We start from the raw sequence: 27,154 nt of genomic DNA, 5'->3' as shown, positions 1-27,154 counted from the left end.
GTAGAAGGGGATGGTGGCAGTTTGCAGGGTTGAGTACCGTTGGCCACAAACTGAGCTTTTTTTCAAATCGACCCTGCCTGCAATCATGAGTGAGCGCCCCCTGCTCGAATATTCACAAGACAATTCAGGAAACAGGCTGACCACTGGTCCGATTCTGTATAAGGAGTTTATCACAGTTTCAAAAATTAGGCTATTAATCCTCCAAGTGCCTTGCAGAAGTGAAACTCTCTGGAGCCCTTGAGAAGGATTAAATGTCTAGGCAGGGTATATGTGATTAGACACACACACACATATAGCGAACAGGGCCGAATGCGGCAGCCAAAATCAATTATGCAAATTAAGGATGCAAATATTTGCTTGCATCGTACCGTTTATGGTGGTTTTGCAATCCAGAGGTAGCAGGTCCAATGAGCTACCATGACTGAGCAGAAGAATGAAGCTTTCCCTCTGGCTAATGAAAACTCAGTAGCTCAGTAGCACATAGCCCTGGGAAAGCTTGCAATGTACATGTGCCAAGCCTTTAATCCATTGCTTGCTTCTGCATTCCAGGCGTCTCTGTTGCCGTTCCTCTTCCCCTCCCCCTCCCTGCCATTTCCTCCTGCCTATATTAACCTCCCAGTGGAAATTAGACCTTCGGATTATGGATCTCTCTGCCTCAAAATATTTGAAGAGGCATAGGTTAGTGGTAGAACATCTGCTTTGCATGCAGAAGGCCCCAGATTCATTCTCCAGCATCTCCAGGTAGGGCTAGGAGGGGGCTCCTTCTCTGGAACCTCTGAGAGCTGCTGCCTGTCAGTGTCGATGGTACTGAGTTGGATGGACCAGTGGGTCTGACTCAGTATAAGGCAGTTTCCTATGTTCCTGGAAGGCTCAAGAGAACTTTGGGACGGTCAGCAGGATCGTCAGAAATGCCAGTGAATAAATGGGGGAGATATACACTCCCATTCCACCCAGCCACCCAAGTAGCATTTCGATTCCCATTTCTTTTGGTAAAAAAAAAAGGCAGGACCAGAACATAGACTGAAGCCAGGGTGATTGATACGATCCGCTTGCAGGGGGGTCTAATAAAACTACAGAGCAGCAGCAGACTCAATTAGTTACAACTTGCAGACAAGCTCTTCTTTTCTTAAAAAAACACAAAACAAAAACAAAACAAACCTTTGTATACAAAACCAAAAAAAAAAAAAAAGGAATTACATACGATTTGTATATAGATGATATAAAAATGTACAGCCCGGTTAAAAGGGTCTTCACTTATCAAGAGTAGAAGTATGAAAAGAGCACCATTGTTAGAAGCAAGAAAGATATTGATCCTGTTCCACTCTTCACTGTTTAGATCACGGAGGCAAAGAGGTCTCCAGTTAGAATCCAAAGTAGATCCACCTGTCATGTGTTCTTTGGCCAATGAAGAGGTCTTTGGCCAGCATGGGCCTCCCTCCTGTAGGTCACTGGAGCCATGTGCCCCTGCTTCCATTAAGAGACTCAGAGGTAACCCCACTTATGTGACTGTGGTGGGTTAGGGGGCGAGAGACTGGGGGCAGAGAGGGGGCAGGAACATGCTTGAGTCTGCACCAGTCAAATTGCCAAATGGCTTCTGACACCAGTCTTTTCCCTGAATTGTTGCAAAAATGCTTTCCTGCTACAAATGTCACACGGTTTTGGCAACCTATTTTCTGCACAATATATAGATAGAGATATATATTTATATATGTAATTCATGTCAAATTTTATTTTCTTTATATTCCAGAAGATACAAAGCTATTGATGCTCTTTCTCTCTTTCTTTCTTTCTTTCTTTCTTTCTTTCTTTCTTTCTTTCTTTCTTTCTTTCTTTCTTTCTTTTTTATGGATTTTTATTATTATTACTATTATTATTTTATTTTTTACAAAAAGTTAGATGTTTAACTAATACAGCATTTTTTTATTTTATTCTCTCCCTACCCCACCCCACCCCACCCCACCCCCAACTTCATTTTAAATTACAAAGGAAACAGCAGGATACCCCACCCCACCCCCAATGAAATTTTCTGGATTATTTTTTTTAAAAAAACAAAAAGTGCTTCCCAATCACATCATTTAAGTGAATATGGCAACCAACTAATTTTAGCAACGGGGGGGGGGGGGGGAGAGAAAAAAGGCAGGAGTAAGTGGAATTGAAGATTCAGACTGCAATCCTATGCCTGATTTCTGAGGAGTAAGACACATTGACCTTAATGGGACTTACTTTTCAGGGGGTGTGCATAGCATTGCACGGTTAAAGGTTTCTGCTTCCATTTTCTCTCTACAACAGACCAAACCCGAAAGAAATTAATGTGGTTAAAGCACATAAGCATCATTGTATACAATGCACAGGACTAGGGATATGGTTATATGCACCACTGGCAAACATCTCGCCAAAGACCCATAACAACAGAGATCCTAGATAATAAGGCTTTGCACATAAATAGGATGTCGTCATTCCTCGAGTTGTACAACCCTAATTCATTACAAACTAATCTATCCACACGTGGGTGGCTCGAAACATATTATAGTTCCCTTTGAAGCACTCACTCTGTTAATAGCTTTAGCCAAAATCATACATGAGATCCAGAAGTGGGTGGCGATTATTAACATTTTACCAGCAAAGAAGAGAACAGACATAGGAAGTTTGTGATGCATTTGAAACATCTTCCTTGCAAGGAAGATTCCACTTTTCCCAAAAGTTTTAAATACTATCTATTGGGGGGAGGGGGAACCATGTTGCCGTCAACTCAACACACCAGCAGGCTGAAAATTTAAGAAGCACTCATCAGCAACAACAAAAAAATCAACCATGTCTGTGTGGTCGGGGGATATTGTATCGCTTTTTTAAGCAAAACCTCGAATGAATCGTTTATATGTTTGGAAAGTATAAACAGAGCCATTACAGAAGTCAAAAGGCAGATGAACGGAACGCTAATGATATTATAGGCAGCACAGTGTGATATCATTTACTTCAGAAGCAAAGTATACAGCCTACGTCAATTTCAGCTTCCATCTTTCCAAGCCAGTCCACCAAGATTTTCCCCGACTCTTTCTCTCCTTTCATCAAAATCCATCCAACTCAGCTCCACAATTCTGCATTCGCCATTGGATCAAAGAATAAAAACCTCAACAACAGGCCACAAAAAAAAACTTGCTTTAAAAAAATCACAGTTCAAAAAGAAAGGAAAAAGTGCTAAGTTTTTTTTTTATGACTATACCTAAGATATACTCCGAATATTCTGCACTTTTTCTTTCCACATGTGAATTCTTTCTTTAAAAAAAAAAAAAAACTTCTCATTCGTCTTCTCCTCACCCATCTCATGACCTTCAACTCGTAACTTGGCACCATCCACATAGAAGAGTCAGCTAAGAACCAAACCTGTCCGACATAAGCTTGGAGGAATTGTCTTGCGCCTTTCTGTGCAGAAGTTTGAAAGGGCAGGGAGACGTTGGGCGGGAATGTGATTGGTTCTTAAAAAGCAGAACGGTCCCTGCTGTAAGGCATGCTGCTCTGGGATTGGCTGATGGTCTGTCGCCCTGCCCCTGCCCCATAGAGAATCTGCAGCCTGGTTGGTTGGTTCCACCGACGCAAGCGCCAAGGCTTTCCCATATCTGAATGGCAGTGATGGTTAATTGATGAGATCCTGTTTGTTGAGTCGTCTTCTTCTTCTTCTTTAGTTGAGGAAAAATAATAATAACAATAACAAAACAAGCGGCGGGACTTTAGCCCTAAAAAAAGAAAAGCAAGAGTTAATTAATAGGGGTAATGGGGCAGGGAGGCGCCACGAACTCCAAATAGGTTTTATTGTAAGAGCAGCTGAAATTAAGGATGTCTTGAAAATTAAAACAAGGTACAGTGGTGCCTCGCTAGACGAATTTAATTCGTTCCACGGGTCTTTTCTTATAACGAAAAATTCGTCTAGCGAATCCCATAGGAATGCATTGAATTTTTTTTTGAATTTCCCCCCCATAGGAACGCATTAATTGAATTTCAATGCATTCCTATGGGAAACCGCGATTCGCTAGACGAATTTTTCGTAAAACGAATTTGTCTAGCGAGGCAACCTCCGTTAGAAAAAACCTTTCGTTAAGCGGAAATTTCGTTAAGCAGGGCATTCGTTAAGCGAGGCACCACTGTATAGTCAAATCTCGGTTCTCAAACCCCTCCGTAGTCGAACATTTCACCTCCCGAACGCCAAAAGCCCAGAAGTAACTGTTCCAGTTTTCGAACGATTTTCGGAAGCCGAATGTGCTACGCGGCTTCCGCCTTGAGTTTCCCTATTGTATTGAGGCTTCCGCTTTCAGTTTTTGGTTGTCGAACGTTTCGGATGTCAAACGGTCTTCCGGAACGGATTACGTTCGACGACCGAGGTTTGACTGCATTGGCACAGGGGCTTCTCCCCGAGGGAAGTGCTTGCTACTACCTCTCTTTCAAGCTTGGGTGTGTGTGTGTGCTCAGGGTCAGGGCCGGCCCATGCAAGAGGCAAGGTGAGAAAAATGCCTCAGGCGGCAGAAGGGCCGCAGATCTGGCCTTCAAGGAACACATCTGCTGCTTCTGCGGTAGTTGTGGCACACTCCTTGGAGGCTGGATCTGCCACCAAGGATCCACCAAGGGGTGTGTGTGTGTGGCAGATCTGCCACATGGATCTGCCACCCCCACCCACCCTGCCATGCCACCTCTACAATGGCCTCTTGGTGAAGAGGAGGCGCTGCTGGTCTCCTCCCCAGCCCTAGGGTGGAAATGGCAGGGGCTTCCCTCTGGGCTCTGCTCCTACGACAGCCTTTGATTCCCACTTCAATCGTTGGGTAAGGCAGATAGGACTCCCACCCCTGTTCCCAACGTAGATCTTCATTCCGCCCTTGTTCCTGGTGTAGACCTTCGCTCACACGTCCTTCCTTGGCCGGGGGGTGGGTGGGTGGGTGTGCCATTTTGTGGCTCGTCTCAGGTACCAAAATGTCTTGGGCCAGCCCTGAGTCAGGTTAGGGAGTTTGTGACAGAGGAGATTGTGGGAAATACAGGGCCTTTTTCTTTAGTGATCTTGACTGGGAAACTTGGAAAGTCTCCACTCCTATTAAGGTGAACAGGGAGGAGACAACCCAACCCTAACTGGAGGGTAACAAATTATTCTAAAGGAACAGAAGAGAGGAAGGATCAGGCAAAACTCTGCACCAGGGTAATCTACATAGTTGGAGCGGAACTGCGTAGAGCAGCCCCTCTGCAAAAATCCTTAAGTAATCCCAGCTATAACACCAGGGGTCCCCAGACTTACCCGGCTTTGGGCCGGAGAGCGGGGGAGTGCGCGCCCGTCCGCATGCGCACACACACTTACTGGCGCGGTGGCGTGCTTCCAGGTCGGAAAAATCACCGAAAATCGTTTGTGCGCATGCGTATGGGCCTCCCCCAACCCGGAAGTGCACCGGAAATGACCTCTTCTGGGTCGGGAGAGGCCCATACACATGCACACAAACGGTTTTCTGTGCTTTATTCCGATCTGGAAGAGCGCCGTCGCACTGCGCGCCATAAGAGCGGGCGGCGGGGGTCGTCGCGGGCCGGATTGGGAGGCCAATTGGGCCGCATCTGGCCTGCAGGCCGTAGTCTGGGGACCCCTGTATAACACACTTTGAGGTTTGAAACAGGTCCTTGCTCTAGAACAATGGTTGCCAACATGGTGCCCTCCAGTTGTTCTAAATCCCACCAGCCTCAACCAGCATGGGCAGCAGTCAGGGGAGATGCAGACCAGCAACATGTGGAAGGAACCATGCAGACCGCCCCTCCTTTAGAGAATGAACAAGGCAAGAGGGAATAAATCACAGTAACATTAATAATATCTAGCATTTAAGTAGTGCTTTAATGCAGCGTTCAAAGCACGGCACATCTGTTCACTTGCTGTGATCCATACTGCAACCCTGTAAAGCAGGTCAATAATTTTTTTCTTTTACTTTACAACCCTGTAAAGTAGGTGAGAAAGAGTGGCTGGCCTAAAGCCGTGTAGTGAGCTTGGAAGTGGCGAGATTCAAACAAGGGGTTTCCTGGTTCGTAGCTCAGTCCTTTAGCTAGCTGTGCTGAGCCCTAAGGAGGACCATCTTGTTTCTCCCAAACTCTTGCCTGCCCGAGGGAGCGGGCAAAATGGAGATATAAAATGCTCCTGATTTCTTTTCTTTATTGGAGAGAAGGGGGGCGGGGGAAGAAAAGAAGTAACTAGGCCTTGACAGGAATTTCTTTTAGACTAGGTCTCAGCAGGAATTCTTTTAAACTAGGTCTCAACAAGGCTTCAACGGGATTTTTTTTTATTTTTGACTAGACCTCAACTAGGCTTGACGGGAACCAGCAAACATCCACACACAAAAGAGCAGATAAGTAGGATCTGAAGTGTTTGTGCTCACAGGGAGGAGGTTTAAATTCATATCCTTGCTCCATCACAGCCACTCAAGTGACCCTCTTGTGAATAATAATAATAATAATAATAATAATAATAATAATAATAATTTATTATTTATACCCCGCCCATCTGGTCGGGTCTCCCCAGCCACTCTGGGCGGCTTCCAACAAAAGAAAAAAACACAATAATCTATTAAACATTAAAAGCCTCCCTAAGCAGGGCTGCCTTCAGTTGTCTTCTTAAAGTCTGGTAGTTGTTTTCCTTTTTAACATCTGTTGGGAGGGCGTTCCACAGGGTAGGCGCCACCACCGAGAAGGCCCTGAAGATAAAGGTCACCACCAAGAGAGCTCATGGTGGCCACAAAATCTTTTCCTGCTGACCATACTTCAGCAAGCACTTGTGCCACTCCTTTTTGGGTGTGTGGAACTGTCCCACAGAGGGGAAAGCATTGTGGAAGCTGCTGGCGCTCGAGTGACATGCTCTGCCCTGACCTATAGGTTTTCAACTGAATGCCTGAAGAGTGTACCTGTGCGAATACAGTGGTACCTTGGCTCTCGAACTTAATCCGTTCTGGGAGTTCTTTCAACTCCTGAAATTGTTCAAAAGCCAAGGCGTGGCTTCCGATTGGCTGCAGGAGCTTCTTGCACTCAATCGGAAGCCGCGTTGGATGTTCGGCTTCCCAGAAACGTTTGCAAACAGGAACACTTATTTCCGGGTTTGCGGTGTTCGGGACACAATTTGTTCAACAACTAAGCCGCTTGAAAACCAAGGTACCACTGTAGTTGAGCTTTCAGCAGGCTGCCTGTATGTCTTTTTTCTTTCTTTCAGAGCACAAATCTTTATTTGGAGGATGCATCTATTTGAAGGGCTATTTGTTCCACGTCCAGTTTAAAGATGAAAACGTTAACAAAGGAGAACATCAGGAAGGTTGCCTGTCAGCTATTAGCACCTGGACAGCAAACTAAGCAGGCACACGGCTCAACTGAAACAGTCTTCCCGCTCTACAGTGAGAGGGTGGGATTTACTGTTTGAATTACAGCAATTCTTCCTAAACTTCCTATTTATATGCATATATTAGCATATGGGCATTTCATGTTAATCTGTGCCCTCTCTTTTGACAGTATGCAAGCAGCAACCCTAGCTTTCCTGAAGGAGCGTCTCCACCCCCATCGTTCAGCCCAGACACTGAGGTTCAGCTCCAAGGGCCTTCTGGCAGTTCCCTCACTGCGAGAAGTGAGGTTGCAGGGAACCAGGCAGAGGGCCTTCTTGGTGGTGGCGCCTGCCCTGTGGAACACCATCCCATCAGATGTCAAGGAAATAAACAACTATCTGAGTTTTAGAAGACATCTGAAGGCAACCCTGTTTAGGGAAGTTTTTAATGTTTGATGGTTTATCGTGTTTTTAATATTCTGTTGGAAGCTGCCCAGAGTGGTTGGGGAAACCCAGCCAGATGTGTGGGGTATATTATTATTATTAATTATTACTACTACTTTCAACATGGAGGGGTGAAGCCAGCTGCCATGATGCTGCCCACTACAGCATCCCCTTGTGTCCCTGGTAGATGCTTCTCAAACCACTGGAGCAGAGCCTAGGTCCTTGCCTATTGATAATAATAATAATAATAATAATTTATTATTTATACCCCGCCCATCTGGCTGGGTTTCCCCAGCCACTCTGGGCAGCTTCCAACAGAAAAATAAAACACAGTAATCTATTAAACATTGAAAACCTCCCTGAACAGGGCTGCCTTCAGATGTCTTCTAAAAGTCTGGTAGTTGTTTTCCTCTTTGACATCTGTTGGGAGGGCGTTCCACAGGGCAGGCGCCACCACCGAGAAGGCCCTCTGCCTAGTTCCCTGCAACTTGGCTTCTCGCAACGAGGGAACCACCAGAAGGCCCGCGGTGCTGGACCTTGGAGCTGGACCTTGGACCTATTGAGACCTTGGAGACAGGAAGAGCCAAGTTGTGTCTGCAAAGCACGGTTTCATTTCTCAGCAGTCAGAACAGTGAGGTTCACACTGCTTACAGGCAACACCATAGCTGACAAACCGCAGCAAATTCCAAACTGGGTCAAGGGTATAACTGCACCACAGACTAGCTGCGGCCGGAGCAGCTCAGAGGGAATATGTGTGAGAAATCAACGTGGAAGAAGCAAGCAAGCAAGTGTGGAAGAAAAAGTGAGCCTATCAGGTTGGGATTGCAGCAAGAAATAGAACTGTTGATCTGTGGTTGGACTGGCCAGTAACCAGATCAGGCAAGAGTAAAACGAGCCATTGTCTAAAGGGCTAGGAGTCAGAAGATTGTGCCCGTTTTCCAGGGGAAGACATCCACTTGCTCCAGATTGCCTTGGATCAAGCTTGTTGATATGGGAGTGGTTTTGAGCTTCACTCAGGGTATGGTAACCAGAGCTCCTGCAATTTTGGGTCAGGATACTAAGGGTCGCCTCTTCTGTCCACGGAACATGGGGATCCATTTGGATCTCAGCTGTTACGTGGCCACCTCTCCCCTCTCAGTTTTGTGGTAGTGGATTGATCAGCAAATCCTTGGAGGCACTGAAGAAGAACCTCAACACTATGCTGCTACTAAAAGTGAAAATACACTGAGGATTGGGAGCTTACCTTCCAAGTTCCGGACTGCAGAATCTGGGACTGGCAGCCATTTGACACCGGAAGTTGCTTTGACGTAACTTCCGATGTCGCTTTGCCCTTCTATGGGCACCAAAAATGGCCGCCGCCGGCTTCGAAAGTCGCTTGTACTCATGTCAGGAAGTGCGCCGACGCAACTTCCGGTGTCGCTCCGCCCATCTATGGGCACAAAAAATGGCCGCCGCCAACACCGGAAGCCGCGTCTATGCACTTCCGGACATGCGTAGATGCGAGTTTTGAAGCTGGCGGCGGCCATTTTGGGTGCCCATAGAAGGGCAAATCGGAAAGAAAAAAAATGGCCGCCGGCAGGAGAAAATAACGGAGAAAAACGGGAGTCGAAGTGATACGGGGGGACCACCGGGAAAAGGTAAGTAAAAAGGGGGTTTTCCCGGGGGAAACGGGGTACTTGGCAGCTATGATTGGAAGCATTCTGGCTCCACATATAGAACACTGATTCACGGGGAGGTTTGTGACCAGTTGCTTAGCTTCACGTACATTTTGTATGGGTTACAATGGACTCCACCAGCAGTGCACTGCAGCATTTTATCAAACAGTGATGAGTGAAATATATAGTAAACAGAACACACAGAAAGCCGTTTCCTATCTGCTTCTGCCTGCAAAGGAGCCAGGCGGGCAGAGAGAACACACAGCGATGCAACACCATGCGCAAACAAGAAAAGTTAATCACGAGCCCCAATTACCGTGAAAAGGACCTACCATGCATGCAAATTAGACCCAGGAGTCAACAGGCTGGGGTTTAGGGTCACGGGCATCCATCAGAGTCACCGAAGCCCTGTTACTCCTGTTAATGGTTTTCCTATTTGTGTCATTCTGCAGCAGACAGGGTGAGGCGTTAAAAAGGCAAAACAGAGCAGATTAATCAAACAGACAAACAAACAAACTTGCCAGTTCAAAAGGTTTGCAAGGTAGCATTAGTGCAGAAAAGAAAAACGAGAGAGAAACAGGGAGAGAGACAGAATCAGTCAAAAGCATGCGTCATTCCAAACTCCAGTCACAATAGCGGTGAGCGCTAGCCACACAGTGCTGGATGCATCAATGGAATTGTAGCTCACGGCAAGTGGCTCTCGCGGCAGTGGAGCCCATCAACTACAAGCACTGGAGATCAACACACACCTTGCCTTTGGAGGAGAGGAGGATATTGCATTGCCAGGGGCAGGGAATCTGCACCCTGCCCTGTTAGAAATTGCTGGGCGACAACTCCCATCACTCCATGCTGGCTGGAGCTGATGGGAGTTGGAGTACAAGAACATCTGGAGGTCTGCCCAGTGGAAGTGACTTGCCCAGGGTGGGATTAGGACAGAGTGTTAGCTTCCCAGCAAGGGAGATGTGGCAAAGTGGCAGGGAGGTTAACGCAGTGCAAGCACATCAGCAGAGCCAATCCGGCAATCCTGCCAGTGTGCAAACACTGCACCAACCTCCCCACTGCTTTGCCCTCTTCTCTTCCCGGTAAGCGGCAACAACTCTGCTGTCCAGAAGCTAGTGTTGTGGCTCCGCCTAACGGAGCAATCGACCTCTGGGCCACAGGTCCTCCCCAAAATGTATTGCTTTGCATTCTAACAGTGGCTGCTACTGGCTTGCTCAGAGTGTGGCAAAAGCTGAACTTGGGAAAGGCATTAGGAGAAAACTTCATTCTCCTTCCTTGATCCATGTTTCGTGTTGATTCATGTTTGAGCCTGAGAGTAAAACGTAAAAGCATGGACTTGAACTGAGAGAGAGAGAGAGAGAGAGGAGGGAAGCCAAAATATCCAGCTTGTGTATATGACCTCATTTTGCTTTGCTAATAAGAACAGAACTTCACATTTTTGGCAAAGGCTTTTGAAGAATACAAAGCAGAACTTGCTGACTAGTGAGCAACAGAAGGACCTCGCCCAGCACCCCTACGAACCAGCTGGGCTCCTTGACATTTTGGGGTCAAGAACGGCTTCCTTAGAGAAAATGCAGAGACCTACCAGAAGTCTAATGCCTTATTAGTGTGAGACATCAAGCAACCAAGCACCTAAATGGCACAAGGCATATGCCCAGCAGCCGAAGATGAAGCACTGGCTTACATATTTTAACTTCCACAAAGGCAGAGACATTTCGGCACCTGCAACATTTGAATATTTAATTTGCAGGAATGAGACTGGGGAGCTTTCATACTTCTACTGCTTTCTACCGTTTTATGATTGTTCTCATTGTTGGAAAAATCAATTTCTTTTTGTATAAATAGACAAAACAATACCAGTGACACTTGGTATGTCTCCTGCTGGGTTTTAAATATTTTTTTATAATAGCAGTTGTGGAGGCTCTGAATTTGATTGGAGCAGAAGTGCTTAATCCTTTAGCTGCCAGCTGCTCCTCTCCTGAGCATCTTTTCTCCTTTCGGGGAAAAATACGCCTAGAACTAGTATCTTTCCCCTTGTAGTTGAGAAAGCACTTGCGGAAAGGAGGAGATTTTGATTGGAAAGATAGCCCACAAAGGAAGGATTGACCACCCTGTGGCTGCTACTCTGATAAAATTCAGAACGCCCACAGCTGCATTCAAAGTAAAAACAACACCCACCAGGGCCAGGCCATTCAAACGATATCCTGCATCATGCCCATTTTAGCTCTTCAGGATGACTCTGTATGTATTGATTTGTGGTACCCAATGGCTGTTGCTCAGCAGACAGCAGACAGGACTAGAAGTTAAGTCCCATTAAACTCAATGGGTAGACATGCCTAGGACTGCATTGTAAGAAACATGTGCCTTCTTCTTGTTCTACAGCAGGCTTCCTCAACCTCAGCCCTCCAGATGTTTTTTGCCTACAACTCCCATGATCCCTAGCTAGCAGGGCCAGTGGTCAGGGATGCTGTGAATTGTAGTCTCAAAACATCTGGAGGGCCGAGGTTGAGGAAGCCTGTTCTACAGTATACAGCCCATGGAGCAATGTGGCCTATCTCTCACCTTGCAACAGAATAAACACTTGCCCATCTTGAACCAATGCCGCACTAACACACACATACCTTTGTAGGGGGGAGGAGAGCAGGGACCTGTGCTACTGCTAAAAGTGAGCTCCACCTCTTTGAGAAACTGTCGGAGAACTTTTCCTTCCCCTTGAGAAATTTAGTCAAGTGGTTACACCCTCCTGATTCCTCTACCCGCAAGCAGGTTGGAGCATGAGAAGCCATTTGCACGCTGCTCTAGTCCTGACTTCTCACTTGCAGCTTGGATCCTGCCTCTTGGTTTGTCCTTTAGTTCTGACTCACTCTTCAGACCCGAGCGCTCGCTTTGCTTCCTGGCTCTTGGTTCTTAGGGGCTGCCTTGCCGCAGGTTGCTGCCTACAGCTCAGTCAAGACACCACCATCACTTGAGGTGAGAAAGCTCTGCAAAAAAATTCTCTCCTCTCCTATCTTTTGTGCTCCTGGCACAAAAGGCAGGTGCAATGTGTGTGCTGCTCACCTGGGCCAAAAGGGGATAGCTGGTAGGTCCCTTTTCCTGGCCGAGCACAGGCTTAGGAGAAGAATGCAGTCAGGCCAAATGGGTATCAACAAGAATGGTGTCCCTGGGGCAGGACCAGCTATAAGGGTCACTGAGGTCTCATCATCCACACACAGCTGTAATCTTCACCCACTAACAGTGCTGCCCAGTGGAACTTCGTATGGAAAGCAGAGCAGCGGGTCAAGAGGGCAGTGGGTCTTGCGATCACACCACAGCTTTAAGGCTCTCGAGCACAGCTAAATAAAGCATGCGGCTTATTGGAGTTGCCACTGTGAGTGTGGCTGGGAAGACAAGGGATTACCCTAACGAGGCAGGCGGATGGAAATTTAAAAGTCCCTGACAAAATTGCTGAGCTGAAACAATCCTTGCAACTTGATACAAAGTTCCCCAGGACAGGATGCTAACTACAAAACTGTAAGGACAAAAAAAGAGAAAAAGATGATGAGCGCAGCTTGACATATTGGGAGAGGACCGAGGGCAAGGAGCTTTTCGAAGGCAGAAGCCATACGGATTTGTTGCTGGTGCAGTTCCTGGCTTCTCTAGTAGCAAGCAAATGCTCTTATCACTGAACTACAGCCCTTCCCAGGAACACTGGAACCCGTAACATAGGGAATAAGTGGGTGCATGTTCCATGTCCACCAGTAAGATGGATGGATGGGAAACCAGGTTATATCTGAGCACAAGCCTATGGAGTAGACCTCGCCTAGTTTTGCACAGACACTCGCACACAGTTCCAGTTCTTCTCACCACGGAAACCACAAGGGAGCAGAGGTGCTGGTAGTGACTATTCTCAGGACAAAGTCTCCTGCACAGCTATAGACTTTAAGGCTGGGGTTGGTTTCCAAATGGAGGAACTGAAAGCAACAGAACAAAGAACAAAAGCAAACCATATGTAAGGAGCTGCTAAATCAGGGGCAGGGAATCTCAGGCCCTGGAGCTCAATGTGGCCCTCCATGTATTTCTATCTGGACCTCAGGACTCTCACTGGGTGGAGCAATGAATGTAAATTTTACCTTCTTCAGCCCAATGACTGCACTCCCTTCTGGGCAAACCTCTGAGGCCCACATGTCAGTCAGTGGTGGGTGGAGCCAGAGGCAAAAGCGGGAGGAGCAACAAATGTAATTTTTCCTCTTTCTGCAATGGGCTACTTTCTACCCACACTCCTCTCTGTCCTCCATCCAGACATGCAAGAGGCCATAGCTGCCAAGTTATCCCTTTTTTAAAGGGAAATTCCCTTATGCTGAATAGGCTTCCTCGTGAGAAAAGGGGAACGGGCACCCATTGATGCCGCAGCTTCCTTTATGGCCTTCCTCAAGAATGCCTTCTGGTCAGGAAAAACTTTTGTGTGGGGTTTTGGGGGGATCAGTGAGAGGTGTGGCCTGGGAGATCTGTTCTGAGGAGAGTTTAGAAGGCCAAATTGAGAGATGTGGAGGACCACATTTGGCCCCTAGGACCTGAGGTCTCCCATCCTTGTCTTAGGGGCATACTGAGCTCTCTACAGACGGTCGTATGTGTTACTTCATGCAGCGCTTAATTTGAGGGATTCTCCTGCTCATTTGGCTCTAGACATTAGTCCCCAAATTCCTGCCCCAATGGCACCACTGACTCCATTAAAAGAGTGGCCCTCTGCCACCCAGTCCTAGCAACTAATGATGCCAGGCAAAACCAAAAGAGGAAGGGGGCTCGCTAGAACACACTTTGCCCAGGACTCTGTCAAACATGGCTGCTGCTGTCACCCCAGTCTTAGCTTTTCACAGAAATGCCTTGCCCCAAGAGCTCTTCCTCCTCCACTCAAACTTCCTGTGAAGGAAATGGCCTCAGGATGTGGAGCGATGGGACACACTCCCTTCTTCTTAGAACCGCGAGGGTGAGGGGTCACTCTAAGAGAGTAAAGGGAAGCAGAGGCCCTTGGGAGACAGTGGCCCACAGGGATTCCCCTGCCCTCCCAACAGGCTGGGCAGGTGGTGTGGAGGGTGGGCCAAAACCGAGGTGCCAACCTAAGGTTTTATTTTACGCCCATTCTTTATATCAAAATTTCCACAGCAGAAAATCCAGCTTCTAGGAAGCACGGTGTCTTGTATGAGGGTTGGGAACACCACAGAGGGGAACGACAGATTCTCCGATCTTCACTACCAACAAATACAATAGATTCTCTGATCTTCACTGCTAATGAATACAACAGGTTCCCTGATCTTCAGTGCTACTGAAAATCATAGGCACCAGCGGCAGCAACAGAGAGGCCAAAGGCAAGGAGGTGAGGCCTAGTATCTTCTCCTCTGTAGATGAGCAGATGGTATTATCAGAGCCACGATGGCTGAGGATATTCAAAGGGGAGCTCTGCACCTCTATATAGAACAATTCAAATTAATTCTGCCTTACACTGGCCCACAAAACTCCATTAAAAGGCAGGGGGACGGGACCATACCGGCCAAGTCTCCCGCTGAAAATTGTGGGATCAGCAGCAGTGCGGCACCTGAAGTTGCATAGAAGCAACTTCCGGGGCTGCTCTGCCCATGTGTGGGCACCGGAAATAGGGCAGAGTGGCACCGAAAGTTGCTTCTACGTATGCCCGGCGGCCATCTTGGTGGTGGCCGCATGGCGGTGGCCATCTTGGTGGTGGCCGCTGGGCATGCGTAGAAGCGACTTCTGGTGCCGCTCTGCCCTATTTCCAGTGCCCACACATGGGCAGAGCAGCACCCAAAATGGAGGCTCCCTGGCAGGTAGGAAATCAGGGGGATGTCCGGGATTTTTCTCCATTCGGGAGAACAGCGGGAAACGGATTAAAATCTGGGGGTTTCCCGCGAAAAATGGGGTACTTGGCAGCTAAGGACGGGACGGGACATTGCAAATGCTTGATGTGCAACTCGGAAGAACATAGCTTACTTTTAGTGGTTCTTTCTCCGACGCGTCTCCCATGTTGTCGTTGGCTTTGTATTTTCGCTCTTTCTCCCGGTGATCGATGGTTGAGTAGCCATCTGCAGAGGAATGACAGGAAGGCCATAAAGGAAGCTGCGGCATCAATGGGTGCCCGTTCCACTGTTTCAAAAACAGCATCACAGTGGATACAAACCTTCACCCCATCCCAAAACTAGCACACATGGTCACACACACACACACACACACAGACGTCGTTCCACTGCTAGCATCTGTAGGTATTTTTCTTTTCTTTTTTTAAAAAATCTGGATACATTAGAACAAATTGTCCCAAACGATGCAGCAAAATTATAGAATAAAAACATAAAACCCATAATGAATCGACTTGGTACTTTGCCTTAGCTGAAAAGAAAATCTTCTCCCTGGAGAAGTTGGACATGACTAAACGACTAAACAACAACAACAACAACAATATCCAATGAAACTAAAATATTATAATGCCTGTATATTATGGGTGGACCTTAAGGACCTGTCTTTTGTTATCTAGATTATTCACAAACGAACTAGAATTCCATCATTATCCCACGAATGTGTCTCCGTCTGGTTCCTCCTGCTATTCTTAATTTATGTGCAAGTTTATCATTTAAAAGTGCTGCCACACCCTTTGGGCCCATGATGTCAGGTGAGCACCTGTAAGGTCTTTTCAAAGGGTAGCAATGGTCATCCTTATGCTCTTATGGTATCTGAGCACTTGGGCATAATGGAGGATTCCCTATTGCCCCACAAACCTGCCAGGCTATTCGGATGTCCACTGGCAGCCCTGCTTCAGACACCCCTAACTTTCAGAGGTGAAGACCTCCTAGGAAACGGATCTCTAGCCCCTCCCCTGAAGGACCACCTTCGCAAATACCTGTCACAACCCCACACACTACCCTAAGCACACCTGCCAAGTTCCTGTCGGAGAAATAAGGGATCGGACCGGAAGTAGCAGACCGGAAGTAGCGCTGCCGCCATTTTGGAACTGGGCAGAGCATGCTCAGAAGCGACTTTTGATGCAGCTCTGCCCAGTTCCAAAATGGCCGCCACGCCAGAAGTCGCACTGCAGCCATTTTGGAACTGGGCAGAGCTGCATCAAAAGTCGCTTCTGAGCATGCTCCGCCCAGTTCCAAAATGGCCGCCGCGCCAGAATAAACCGGGGAAAAACAAAAAAATTCCGTTTTTTCCAGCTGGGAACAGCTGGAAAAACGGGGGTTTCCCGGGGAATACGGGAGACTTGGCAGCTATGACCCTAAGGAAGATGTAGATGAGGAGGGAGTGCAGGCTGCTCCTCTGGAAAACCACATATCCCACCTCGAGCTCGAGGCAGTGGTTGCCACCAACATGCATGGCTTTAGAAGAAGATTAGACAATTTCATGGAGGACAAGGCTGTCAATGTAGGCTATGTACCCTCTTCACTGTCAGAGGCATAGTGCTTCTGGATACCAGTTGTCGAGAACTGCAGACAGGCAGAGTGCTGTTGCCCTCATGCCCAGCTTGCAGGCTTCTCCATAGGCATCTGGTTGGCCACTGTGAGAATGGGATGCTGGACTGGACGGGCCATTAGCTTGGTCCACCAGCCTCATCTAATAGTCCTACGATGGCGTTCTTAATCCTACCATCTGCCGTTGCCTGCATGTGAGACCCAGTTTCCCTCTACACCCCCGTAAGTCTTTCTTAAATTCACAATACACAACGATCGATGGAAAACCCTTTTTACTTTGGGTACATTGTTATCTAGATTAATACATAACTAAGGTGTTCCAACAAAGTAGCTTTTGATCCTCAGCTTTTCGCTGCTAAGGCTGGTTAATACATGGTCACCCTGCAGCGCGCTCTCATTTGAAGTGAATCTCTTCCCACCGAGAGGATGTATATCAGAGTTTTCCCTTAAGCAAGGAACATATTGACATCTTATTCATGCTGGCTGGAAGGTTTGAAGTGAGGGATATGAAAAGCAACACAACAGAATTTTTTTTCTTCCTGTTGTTACAGTTTTAGGTTTCAAGAGGAGTTGTACTTGGTTTTTAAAAACCCACGCAACGTTCCTTCTCATAGATGAGAAAGCTGGATCTAACATTTATTTATTTATTTATTTTTAAGTGCTTTTTATTCCAGATGCAAATCCGAAACTCTTAGATGTTGGATTTTTATCAGCGCAGACTGAAAATATAGGAACCAGCTGTAAATGGAGTCATACCCTTTAGCTTAGCATTATCTGCAGTAAACCATCATTTGGAATGAACATTGTTTGGAATGAACTAATTCAGGGAGCTTAACCAGTTAACCAAAATCTGCAAACTACTCAGTGATGACATCTAACCATATGCTGCTTTAAACCTGCTGTAAAAGTATTTTTCTTTATGCTCTTTTTCTTTGGCTTATTTTGTTTATTAATATATTATTATTATTATTATTATTATTATTATTATTATTATTATTAAAAAACACCTCTGAATTACACGTGAAAGCAGTCCCCACAATTGCCCCATAACTCATCTGTTTCATCTATTTATTTTTTTGTAGGATTCCTGTACAAGCCTGTTTCCTTCTCAATGCCCCCACCCCAGCGATTCCCAAAATGCCTCTAGAACAGGGGTCAGCAACCTTTTCAGCCGTGGGCTGGTCCACCGCCCCTCAGACCTTGTGGGGGGGCCGGACAATATTTAGGGGGGGGATGAACGAATTCCTATGCCTCACCAATAACCCAGAGTTGCATTTTAAATAAAAGCACACATTCTACTCATGTAAAAACACCAGGCAGGCCCCACAAATAATCCAGAGATGCATTTTAAATAAAAGGACACATTCTACTCATGTAAAAACACATTGATTCCCGGACCGTCTGCGGGCCGGATTTAGAAGGCGATAATAATAATAATAATAATAATAATAATAATAATAATAATAATAATAATAATAAATTTATTATTTATACCCCGCCCATCTGGCTGGGTTTCCCCAGCCACTCTGGGCGGCTTCCAACAGAAAAATAAAACACAGTAATCTATTAAACATTAAAAGCCTCCCTAAACAGGGCCACATTCAGTTGTCTTCTAAAAGTAAAATAGTTACTTATTGCCTTGACATCTGCTGGGAGGGCGTTCCACAGGACGGGCGCCACTACCGAAAAGGCCCTCTGTCTGGTTCCCTGTAACCTCACTTCTCGCAATGAGGGAACCGCCAGAAGGCCCTCAGTGTTGGACCTCAGTGTCCGGGCAGAATGATGGAGGTGGAGACACTCCTTCAGGTATACTGGACCGAGGCCATTTAGGGCTTTAAAGGTCAGCACCAACACTTTGAATTGTGCTCGGAAACGTACTGGGAGCCAATGTAGATCTTTCAAGACCGGTGTTATGTGGTCTCGGCGGCCACTCCCAGTCACCAGTCTAGCTGCCGCATTCTGGATTAGTTGTAGTTTCCGAGTCACCTTCAAAGGTAGCCCCACGTAGAGCGCATTGCAGTAGTCCAAGCGGGAGATAACTAGAGCTCTGGCTAGACAGTCTGCGGGGAGGTGGGGTCTCAGCCTGCGTACCAGATGGAGCTGATAGACAGCTGCCCTGGACAGACAGATAGGCCACATCCAGCCCCCGGGTCTTAGGTTGCCTACCCCTGCTCTAGAATGATTCTGTACCATTTGGATCTTTCAAACTTCTGATTCTCCACAAGCTGGAGCAAGAGACCATAAGAGCAGATTACCAGAAAATGCAATTAAATAATCATGCTTTACTGACAAGTAGATGTTTCATTTTTCCTGTGGAGGGCCGTTTTCACTTGCCAATTTTGGGTGGGGCTGATGCCAGCGGTGAGTGGAGCCAGAGCCCAAAGTGGTGGTACCCAAAATCTTCTCCCTTCTCCTTCTGCCACCCTAACTCCTCTTTCTCTTTCTGACACCACCGTCCCCATTTCTTTCACACACCTTTTCTGTCAGCCCTTCGTCTCACTCTTCTTCCCAAGCCCAGTGGGCAGCTAAGGGAAGGACAGTATGCTTCCAGGCCATTTCTGAAGTTAGACCAAGGGTAAGGATGGAGGAGAAATTGTATTCAGTTCAAATTCAGTTGCACTGAAAGGGAAATCTACCTAATTTGCACTTCCTGAAACAATATGCAAACTGAAACGCAGCCCTCCTTTGAAATGCATGCTTCTCCGAATTTTGCCATGCAGTTCTCCAACCAAGTAATTCATACACTAGGTAAAGTGCGTACAAAATTGCATACTGTATCTATTTCACTGTATCTGAAGAAGTGTGCATGCACACGAAAGCTCATACCAAAATAAAAACTTAGTTGGTCTTTAAGATGCTACTGAAGGAATTTTTTCATTTTACTTCGACCCAGACCAACACGGCTACCTACCTGTAACCAAAATTGCATACATTAGTGAAAACTACATACAAAAAACCAGCAGTATCTTATGGAAAACTGCTTGCAGAAAAATATGTATATGAGACAAAAATGCATGCAGTAATTTGCATATCACTAGAACTTCACATTGAAGTGCTGACTCTCTGTAAAGAAAACAAAAACACAAACTGATGTTGGAAATGTGGGGAACTGAACCTAAGATTAGTAAACTGAGAAACTGAGAGAAACCATGATTGTCAGGTTCACCCGTCCCTATCTTGAGGGCCACATAAAATTAGACTGAGCTGCCCACACCTAAATATATCAGTGTACTGGAAGAAGCAAAGATCACCAGTGTTGAAGCAATGATTCTTCAACATCAACTTCCTTGGACTGGTCATGTTCAAATCAAATCAAATTTTATTAAATGGTCACAGACCAATTCGACTCATGCAACGAGTCAGCAGCGTATAACATAGAAAGATACAGGGGACAATTTCAATGGAGATAAAACAACAACGCTTTAAAGTTAAAAAAACATAAATGAAGTTAAGTGTTAGCATTCCCCTGCAAATTGCCATTGAGAAGCTCTTGTTTCCTACGTCTAATAGCAGATACACATAATTTAGCAACATTGGTCTTATTTCGGGGTCCTTATCTTCTACCAAGGCTCTCAGGCGTTGGGATTCTGGTTCGTTCTTAAGCTTTTGTACAGGTGGGGTAATAAAGGTCAAACGTAAATCCTCGTAGAAACTGCAGTATAACAATACATGTAAATTTGTTTCTACTTCCGATGAGCCACGTGTCTCATACGGTTTACCCTCATACCTGCCTTGCAACAGGGCAGAGGGGAGCACATTAAATTTGGCCATGGTGGAGGAATATCCGTACTTGGATATTTGTAATTTAGTCAGAAAATTTGCAGGAGAGAACCCTCTCCCATAATCTCTCATTGCAGCATGTTTGTCCCTTTTGCCCATGTGACATTGCAGCTCCACGTCCCAGATACGTTGGCGCACTTGGTTTCTAGCTCTCTCTCATATCCTGCCGCTATCAAGGTCTGCAGAGAAAACCCCAAACTTCTTAACTTTTCATACAAAGTGTCTTTCCAATTGGAATAATAGGTATCTAGCAATGTTAGAGGTGCCAACCCGACCGGAAAAAAGAAGAAGTTTTAACCAATAGTGTATCCTTAGAATCCACACCCGCGCACTGACGGGTATTTGGACTGGTCATGTTGTGCCTTATGACCATCTTCCAAAGCAACCACTCTATTCCGAACTTAAAAATGGAAAGTGTAGCCAAAGAAGAACAAGAATCTATATTTCTACCTGCCTCTTTACATTTTTACAAACACGCACACTTAAAAATACTATTGATATTTTGGAAAGAGAAAAAAAACAGCTCTAAACGTCAAGTTCAGACGTTTGAAAGCACTTGTTCTTGAGAAGCTGAACTCCCATGTGAGGGAAAGGCTTTGCTATGGGAGAAAGGCAGAAGTGACTGATCCATAAATGCGTTTACCTGGCCCGAGTTCATCCATAGGAATCATATCCCGGCTTCCAGTCTTCTCGTTATCTACGGGAGAGAAGAATAGAAACTAGGTTGGTCTGTTGGAGAGGCGGATCAGGCCTCACAATCCACAGGGAGATGGAAGGAGGCAAGAGTTTTCTGAGTGGAGGGAGCGTGTGCTAAAAGCCAATGTTTACAGGCTGGTGACTTCCAACCCACTTAAAGTAACAATAGCAACAACAACAACAACAACTTATTATTTATACCCCATCCAATAATAATAATTTATTATTATTCCCCGTCCATCTGGTTTCCCCAGCCACTCTGGGCGGCTCCCAACAGAATATTAATAAATTAAAAAAAGTGATAAAACATCAAACATTAAAAACTTCCCTAAACAGGGCTGCCTTCAGATGTCTTCTAAAAGTCAGATTGTAGTTCATTTCCTTGACATCTGATGGGAGGACGTTCCACAGGGCGGGTGCCACTACCAAGAAGGCCCTCTCCCTTGTTCCCTGTAACCTCACTTCTCGCAGGGAGGGAACCACCAGAAGGCCCTCAGCGCTGGACCTCAGTGTCCGAACTGAACGATGGGGGTAGAGATGTTCCTTCAGGTATACTGGGCCAAGGCCATTTAGGCTTTAAAGTTCAGCACCAACACTTTGAATTGTGCTCTGAAGTGTACTGGGAGCCAACGTAGGTGTTTCAGGACCGGTGTTATATGGTCCTGGCGGCCACTCCCGGTCACCAGTCTAGCATTCTGGATTAGTTGTAGTTTCTGGGTCACCTTGAAAGGTAGCCCCACGTAGAGCGCATTGCAGTAGTCCAAGCGGGAGATAGCCAGAGCATGCACCACTCTGGCGAGGCAGCACCATAATACCACTTTAAATAGCCATGCCTTCTCCCAAAGAATCCTGGGAGCTGTAGTTTGTTAGGAGATGCCTATTCCCCCCTCAGAGCGGTTTAACAATCAATCCCTCTTCCCAGGGAACTCTGGGAATTGTAGCTCTGCGAGGAGAACAAGGGCTTCCTAGGAATTCTCAACACTATTTACATTTAAAGCACTATTGTACTCTTTCAACTGTCATGGATTCCACAAATAAATCCATAGAGTTTGTTAGAGGTCCTGAGAGTATTTGGGACCTCCCCCACCCCTGGGTCTCCTCACAGAGTTACAATTCCTAGAGTTCCCTAGGGTGAGGGATTGACCATTAAACAACTCTGAAAATTGTAGCTCCATGAGGCAAATTAATAATAATATTAATAAGAGTAAGAGTAATAACAATATTGAATTCATATACTGCCCTAAACCCGGAGGTCTCAGGGAAGTTCACAGAACAAAATCAAAATATAAAACCACAAAATACATAATCAAAATAAAAACAGCAACACAATAACCCCACCGCACCCCAAAACCACATTTTAAAATGGCATACATAGGATGTCAATAAAATAAACCAAAGGCCTAGTTAAAAAGGAACGTTTTTGCCTGGCGCCTAAAGGTGTATAATGAAGGCGCCAGGTGAACTTCCCAGAATTCTTTGTGGGGAGCCATAACTGTTTAGAGTTGTATGTTATTGATTTAAATGAGGCCGGTCTCTCAGCCTAACCTACTCAGCAGGGTTGTTGTGCCACCCTGAGCTCCTTGGGAGGAAAAGTGGAATATATATTTACTGAATAAACACATTAGAATGAATGTTTGGCATCGCGCCCAGCCTGACCCCCAGTATCTTCTCATTTTCACACGACTGCTAGCAGCAGCTCAAGACGGGCCCCTCTGGGATGAACACAGACCTTGACTTTTATCCACAAGAGGCAGGGTGCTGTCGTCATAGCCAGACTTGCAAGAGGTGCCTTTGGATCCCTTAGGAGTCGCAGACGCAGACTGGAAAGAAAGGGAAACGCCAGAGTCAGCAGCTTTGCAGGGAACAGAGCGGAAAGCAAAACCCGCTTCAGAAAGTTATCATGAAACGCTCATTCCAACAAAACCAATCTGTGTCCTACTTCCTATTTTTAGTATGGCGGTAGTCAGCAATAAGTCGGCATACTGAGAGCTCATTTTTCCAGCTTGTGTGCTTTATGGTCTTACTGGGATGGGAGGACGGAAGCGGTTTTCCAGGTGCGACAATGCTGCTCTATTACTTTCCTGACAGGTGAATCACTGTTCCTTACCAGGAGGGGCAGCAACAAACCTGCTGATAAGTTAAGCATAACATCTCCACTCCATCTAGAGATGTATGCACCCTATTCTGGCTGGGGCACTGGGGAGTTGTGTCTCACCAATTGCCATTTGTGATTTTGCTGTGTGTTTCCAAAATTAGTTTTAAAGTGGCTGTCAGAGGTTTCCTGGTGCCCATTGGGGCAGAAGGTGGGAAGCCTAACTGGTATGTGGAGGCAGAGCCAATGACAGACCGAGCCAAGAAATCCTCTTTTCATTCCCCATCCTCCTCCCTGTCGAGTTCCAGAAAGGCAACACTAAGGGGAGGAAGCTGACAGGCAGTGTAACTCCCAGGGCTGGCTGAAGTTGGTGGGGCAGTGCCCCCTTTGGACCAGCCTGTGCTGATAGTTGCACTTACAACAATTGTTTCAGTGTTAGAAACCTTGTATGTGGACCCATAGAGCATTCCCTTCCCAACCTCGTGCAACCACTAAGCTCGCTTTTCGCTTTCCCAACCCCATTTGCTCCAACAGCTCTTGAGCAGACCTCTCTGGTTGCCTTCACCTGGAAATGGGATTTGTTCCAGCCTTCCTTCTGCAAAATGCTCCGTAGCTCTTTGTAACTCCAGGTCATCTGAAGGACGTGAGAGGCTGCTTTCGTTTCCCTGGAAGACTGGCTGGTTTGGGAGGGGCGGGGCGTGGGGAGAAGAAGGCAGGCAAAGAAGCAAACATTGTAAGTCAAATTCAGATATTGAAGCCTGTTGACAATTTAAGTCATTAACAAATGTAAGCATCTGGCGGGACCGGTCAGCCGTTCTCTTGAATCTGAAACTATTACAAAGGGCCAGTTCTCATGACCATGTTTACATAGCTGCCAAGTTATCCCTTTTTTTAAGGGATTTTCCCTTATGCTGAATAGGCTTCCTCGCGAGAAAAGGGAAAACTTGGCAGCTATGCCATGTTTATGACATGATACATTTGAAGGGACGTGGGTGGCGCTGTGGGTTAAACCACAGAGCCTCTTGGGCTTGCTGATCAGAATGTCGGCGGTTTGAATCCCTGCGATGGGGTGAGCTCTCATTGCTCAGTCTCTGTTCCTGCCAACCTAGCAGTTCGAAAGCACGTCAAAGTGCAAGTAGATAAATAGGTACTGCTCCGGCAGGAAGGTAAACGGCATTTCTGTACACCGCTCTGGTTCGCCAGAAGCGGCTTAGTCATGCTGGCCACATGACCTGTACACCGGCTCCCTCGGCTAGTAAAGCGAGATGAGCACCGCAACCCCAGAGTCGTTCGTGACTGGACCTAATGGTCAGGGGTCCCTTTACCTTTACATTTATCTTAGGGTTCCTACATATATCTTTTTTATTTCTCAGGCATGATTATTTGTGCTCGTGGCACTTTTAGGATGGTCACACACAACCCTGCTTTCAACACTGCTGGTGCCTGCAAAAAAAATTGGGGTACTCACGCACTGTATGACAAGCAATGCCTCAAACGTGATTGGATGGAACTGAGGTGTAAGAAGGAGGTAGAAACAGCTTAGCCCACCTGAACCCCTGGATTTTCATGAAATCCTAAATATAAATATAACTTCTCCCATTTAACAGTTCACTTGTCTTGCTTGCAAAGGCTCTGGAATGTGGCTTTGCCCTTTTTGACTCGCTTCTGCCTGTGATGAGTTTGAGAAATATTTGCATCCATGCCTTGGAATCGCAAGCCAGGAGAAAGCAGCTTCTGACCAACATTTCTGCAAATAAGTTTTAAGGATCGTGGCTTCTGCAAATAAGCTTTAAGGATCTAAGCTTCAGATAATACTGTTATGAAAAATGTACCCCAAAATGCGTTGCCTTTTAAGAAGGACAGACGCGGGTCGGAAGCTCCAAAATTTGCACTAAGTTCAGCTCCGCCGGGAAAATGACAGAGACCACACGATGCTGTCAGGAAAAACAAACTGATCCCTTTATTGCAGAATGCAAAGCTACAGCTGTAGGGTCCCTGCCTCTGGAAAGAAGGAAGGAACCCCGGGAAATGGTGAAGTCCCCCTATATACCCTCCTGTTCATGCATGGAAATCTCTGGACTAGGAGGGAGGGGGAGACAAGGGCGACGGGGTGCGGAGATGACTCTTCCTTTCAGATGGAGAGATGTCAATCTCTCTTCTCCTGTCGTTGATGGTGCTCCCTGTTGTTTGGCAGGAAGGGCAATCAGTCAAGATGGGTGCAGAGGTGGGGCAGTTCCTGGCGATTTCCATGGGGTGGAAGTCCGCCCGGCAGTGTTTTCCTCCAGGCCATGGAAGGGTGGGCTACGTTGAGGATGGCAATTTATTTGAATAAAGTTGTCAAGCTAATCTTTCTATTGTCCGTGTCTTCCTTCGTTGGGTATGGGACGGTGATGGGGAGGTTTCAGGGGGGCTTGGGGTCAGAGAAGGGTTGCACAGAAAATAAGTATGGAAAACATTTCTAATACATCCTGACGTATACAGTTCTAAAATATAAAACAGTGGTTTTCTAATACAAAGAGATACTAACAAACCTATTTTCTAATACAGAGGAACACTAGTCTAATTAATCAAGAGTAATACTGAGGTTGTGGTTAGGTTCTTAGGCATATAGGGAGGGACGCCTTTCAAGGGATATAAGGGGTTTCTCACATTTAAGGCACATAAGGCCAGCAGACATATAATCACAAGAAGCAAGCATATAATCACGAGAAGGTAAAAGTTCATAGCAAGTTTGTATAAGGTTTGTATAAAATGGTAAGGCTGTATAAAAATGGGCTGCGTTACTTGGTGGAGTTTATGATAATTGTCTGTGATAATTGTCTAGGCGAGGGTTGCATATGCTTGTCCTTAGGCGAAGGGGAAATGCAGATGTCTAGGCAAGGGTTGCATATGCTTGTCCTTAGGCGAAGGGGAAATGCAGAGTTTATGTTGGATTTTAGGAGGTGTTTGAATATGTTAATCCCTGCGGAGGGGGTGCGGGTCTGTGGAGGGAAGGAGAGCCAAGCTGTGGCGGCGAAATGGTGGTGCGAAGGACTCTGGGTAGCCGTAGCTGTCAAGCTGTGGTTACCCCTCTCTGTTCATTAATAATGGTGTCCTGCAACCCCCCCAATATGATTTTATAACAGTGTCCCCTCTCTGAGGCAATATTGTTGTGTAACAACCAATCATTGCCTCATATAATCGACAGTGACGCATTCTCCATTTCACTGTATGCAGCAGTATTCTAGCACTTATGGGAAAAACAAGTGGTCTATGCTTTACATTTACCAGAAGATCCACCAATATTGACTGGAAAGCGTAGTTTGTTTGTTTGTTTTTACCTTTTTGTGTGTTGTCAGGTGTCAAAGCTAGCTCTCCTCTGGTCTCACACCTCCATCATGGCACAGCAGCAACAATCCCTGGTGAATCCCCTTAGGGCTTTCATATCGACCATGTCACCTGGCACTCACCATAGCTGCCACAGGTTTGGACATGTCATGAGAGAGATGCCTTTGCCTTGGGCTTTCTATGGGATTTTTTTATTATAGGCTCTGGTCTTGCACTGTAGTAGGGAGTTGCTCAGTTACTCTTAAAGGGAGAAAGCTACTTGCACCTTGGATTCACTTGCCCAATTAGAACTGACCCAATTATAATTTATACAGCCCCATAAAAACCATTCTGAAAAGGGCACATGTCCAAATTGGTCAATTTAATTCTATAAGGAATCATTCCAGGTAAATCAAGG

General features: G+C 46.2%; 1 protein-coding gene across 42 annotated transcripts in view; it reads right to left on the bottom strand.

The window, feature by feature from the left end:
* Nucleotides 1-3,281: 3,281 nt before the first annotated feature.
* Nucleotides 3,282-27,154, bottom strand: part of ARVCF (ARVCF delta catenin family member) — a 552,351-nt gene continuing 528,478 nt past the window's right edge. For 17 of the 42 annotated variants that reach the window (XM_035098131.3, XM_088659518.1, XM_088659520.1 and 14 more), the window contains 5 exons: nt 23,996-24,107; nt 23,068-23,158; nt 21,286-21,339; nt 15,391-15,482; nt 3,282-3,731 (listed from right to left, as the gene is read on the bottom strand). In XM_035098131.3, the coding sequence (XP_034954022.1) occupies nt 3,726-3,731; nt 15,391-15,482; nt 21,286-21,339; nt 23,068-23,158; nt 23,996-24,107 (355 nt within the window). In that variant the 3' untranslated portion in view covers nt 3,282-3,725. Of the gene's footprint in view, nt 3,732-9,743; nt 9,858-13,148; nt 13,362-15,390; nt 15,483-21,285; nt 21,340-23,067; nt 23,159-23,995; nt 24,108-27,154 lie in introns of those variants that run through there. The other 25 variants (XM_035098128.3, XM_035098133.3, XM_088659532.1 and 22 more) reach the window with 7 other exon arrangements.

This window comes from Zootoca vivipara, chromosome 16 (genome assembly GCF_965207765.1).
Source record: "Zootoca vivipara chromosome 16, rZooViv2.hap1.1, whole genome shotgun sequence".
NCBI lineage: Eukaryota > Metazoa > Chordata > Lepidosauria > Squamata > Lacertidae > Zootoca > Zootoca vivipara.
Note: the sequence above shows the minus strand (reverse complement) of the source record. Positions and strands in the feature narration are given on the sequence as shown.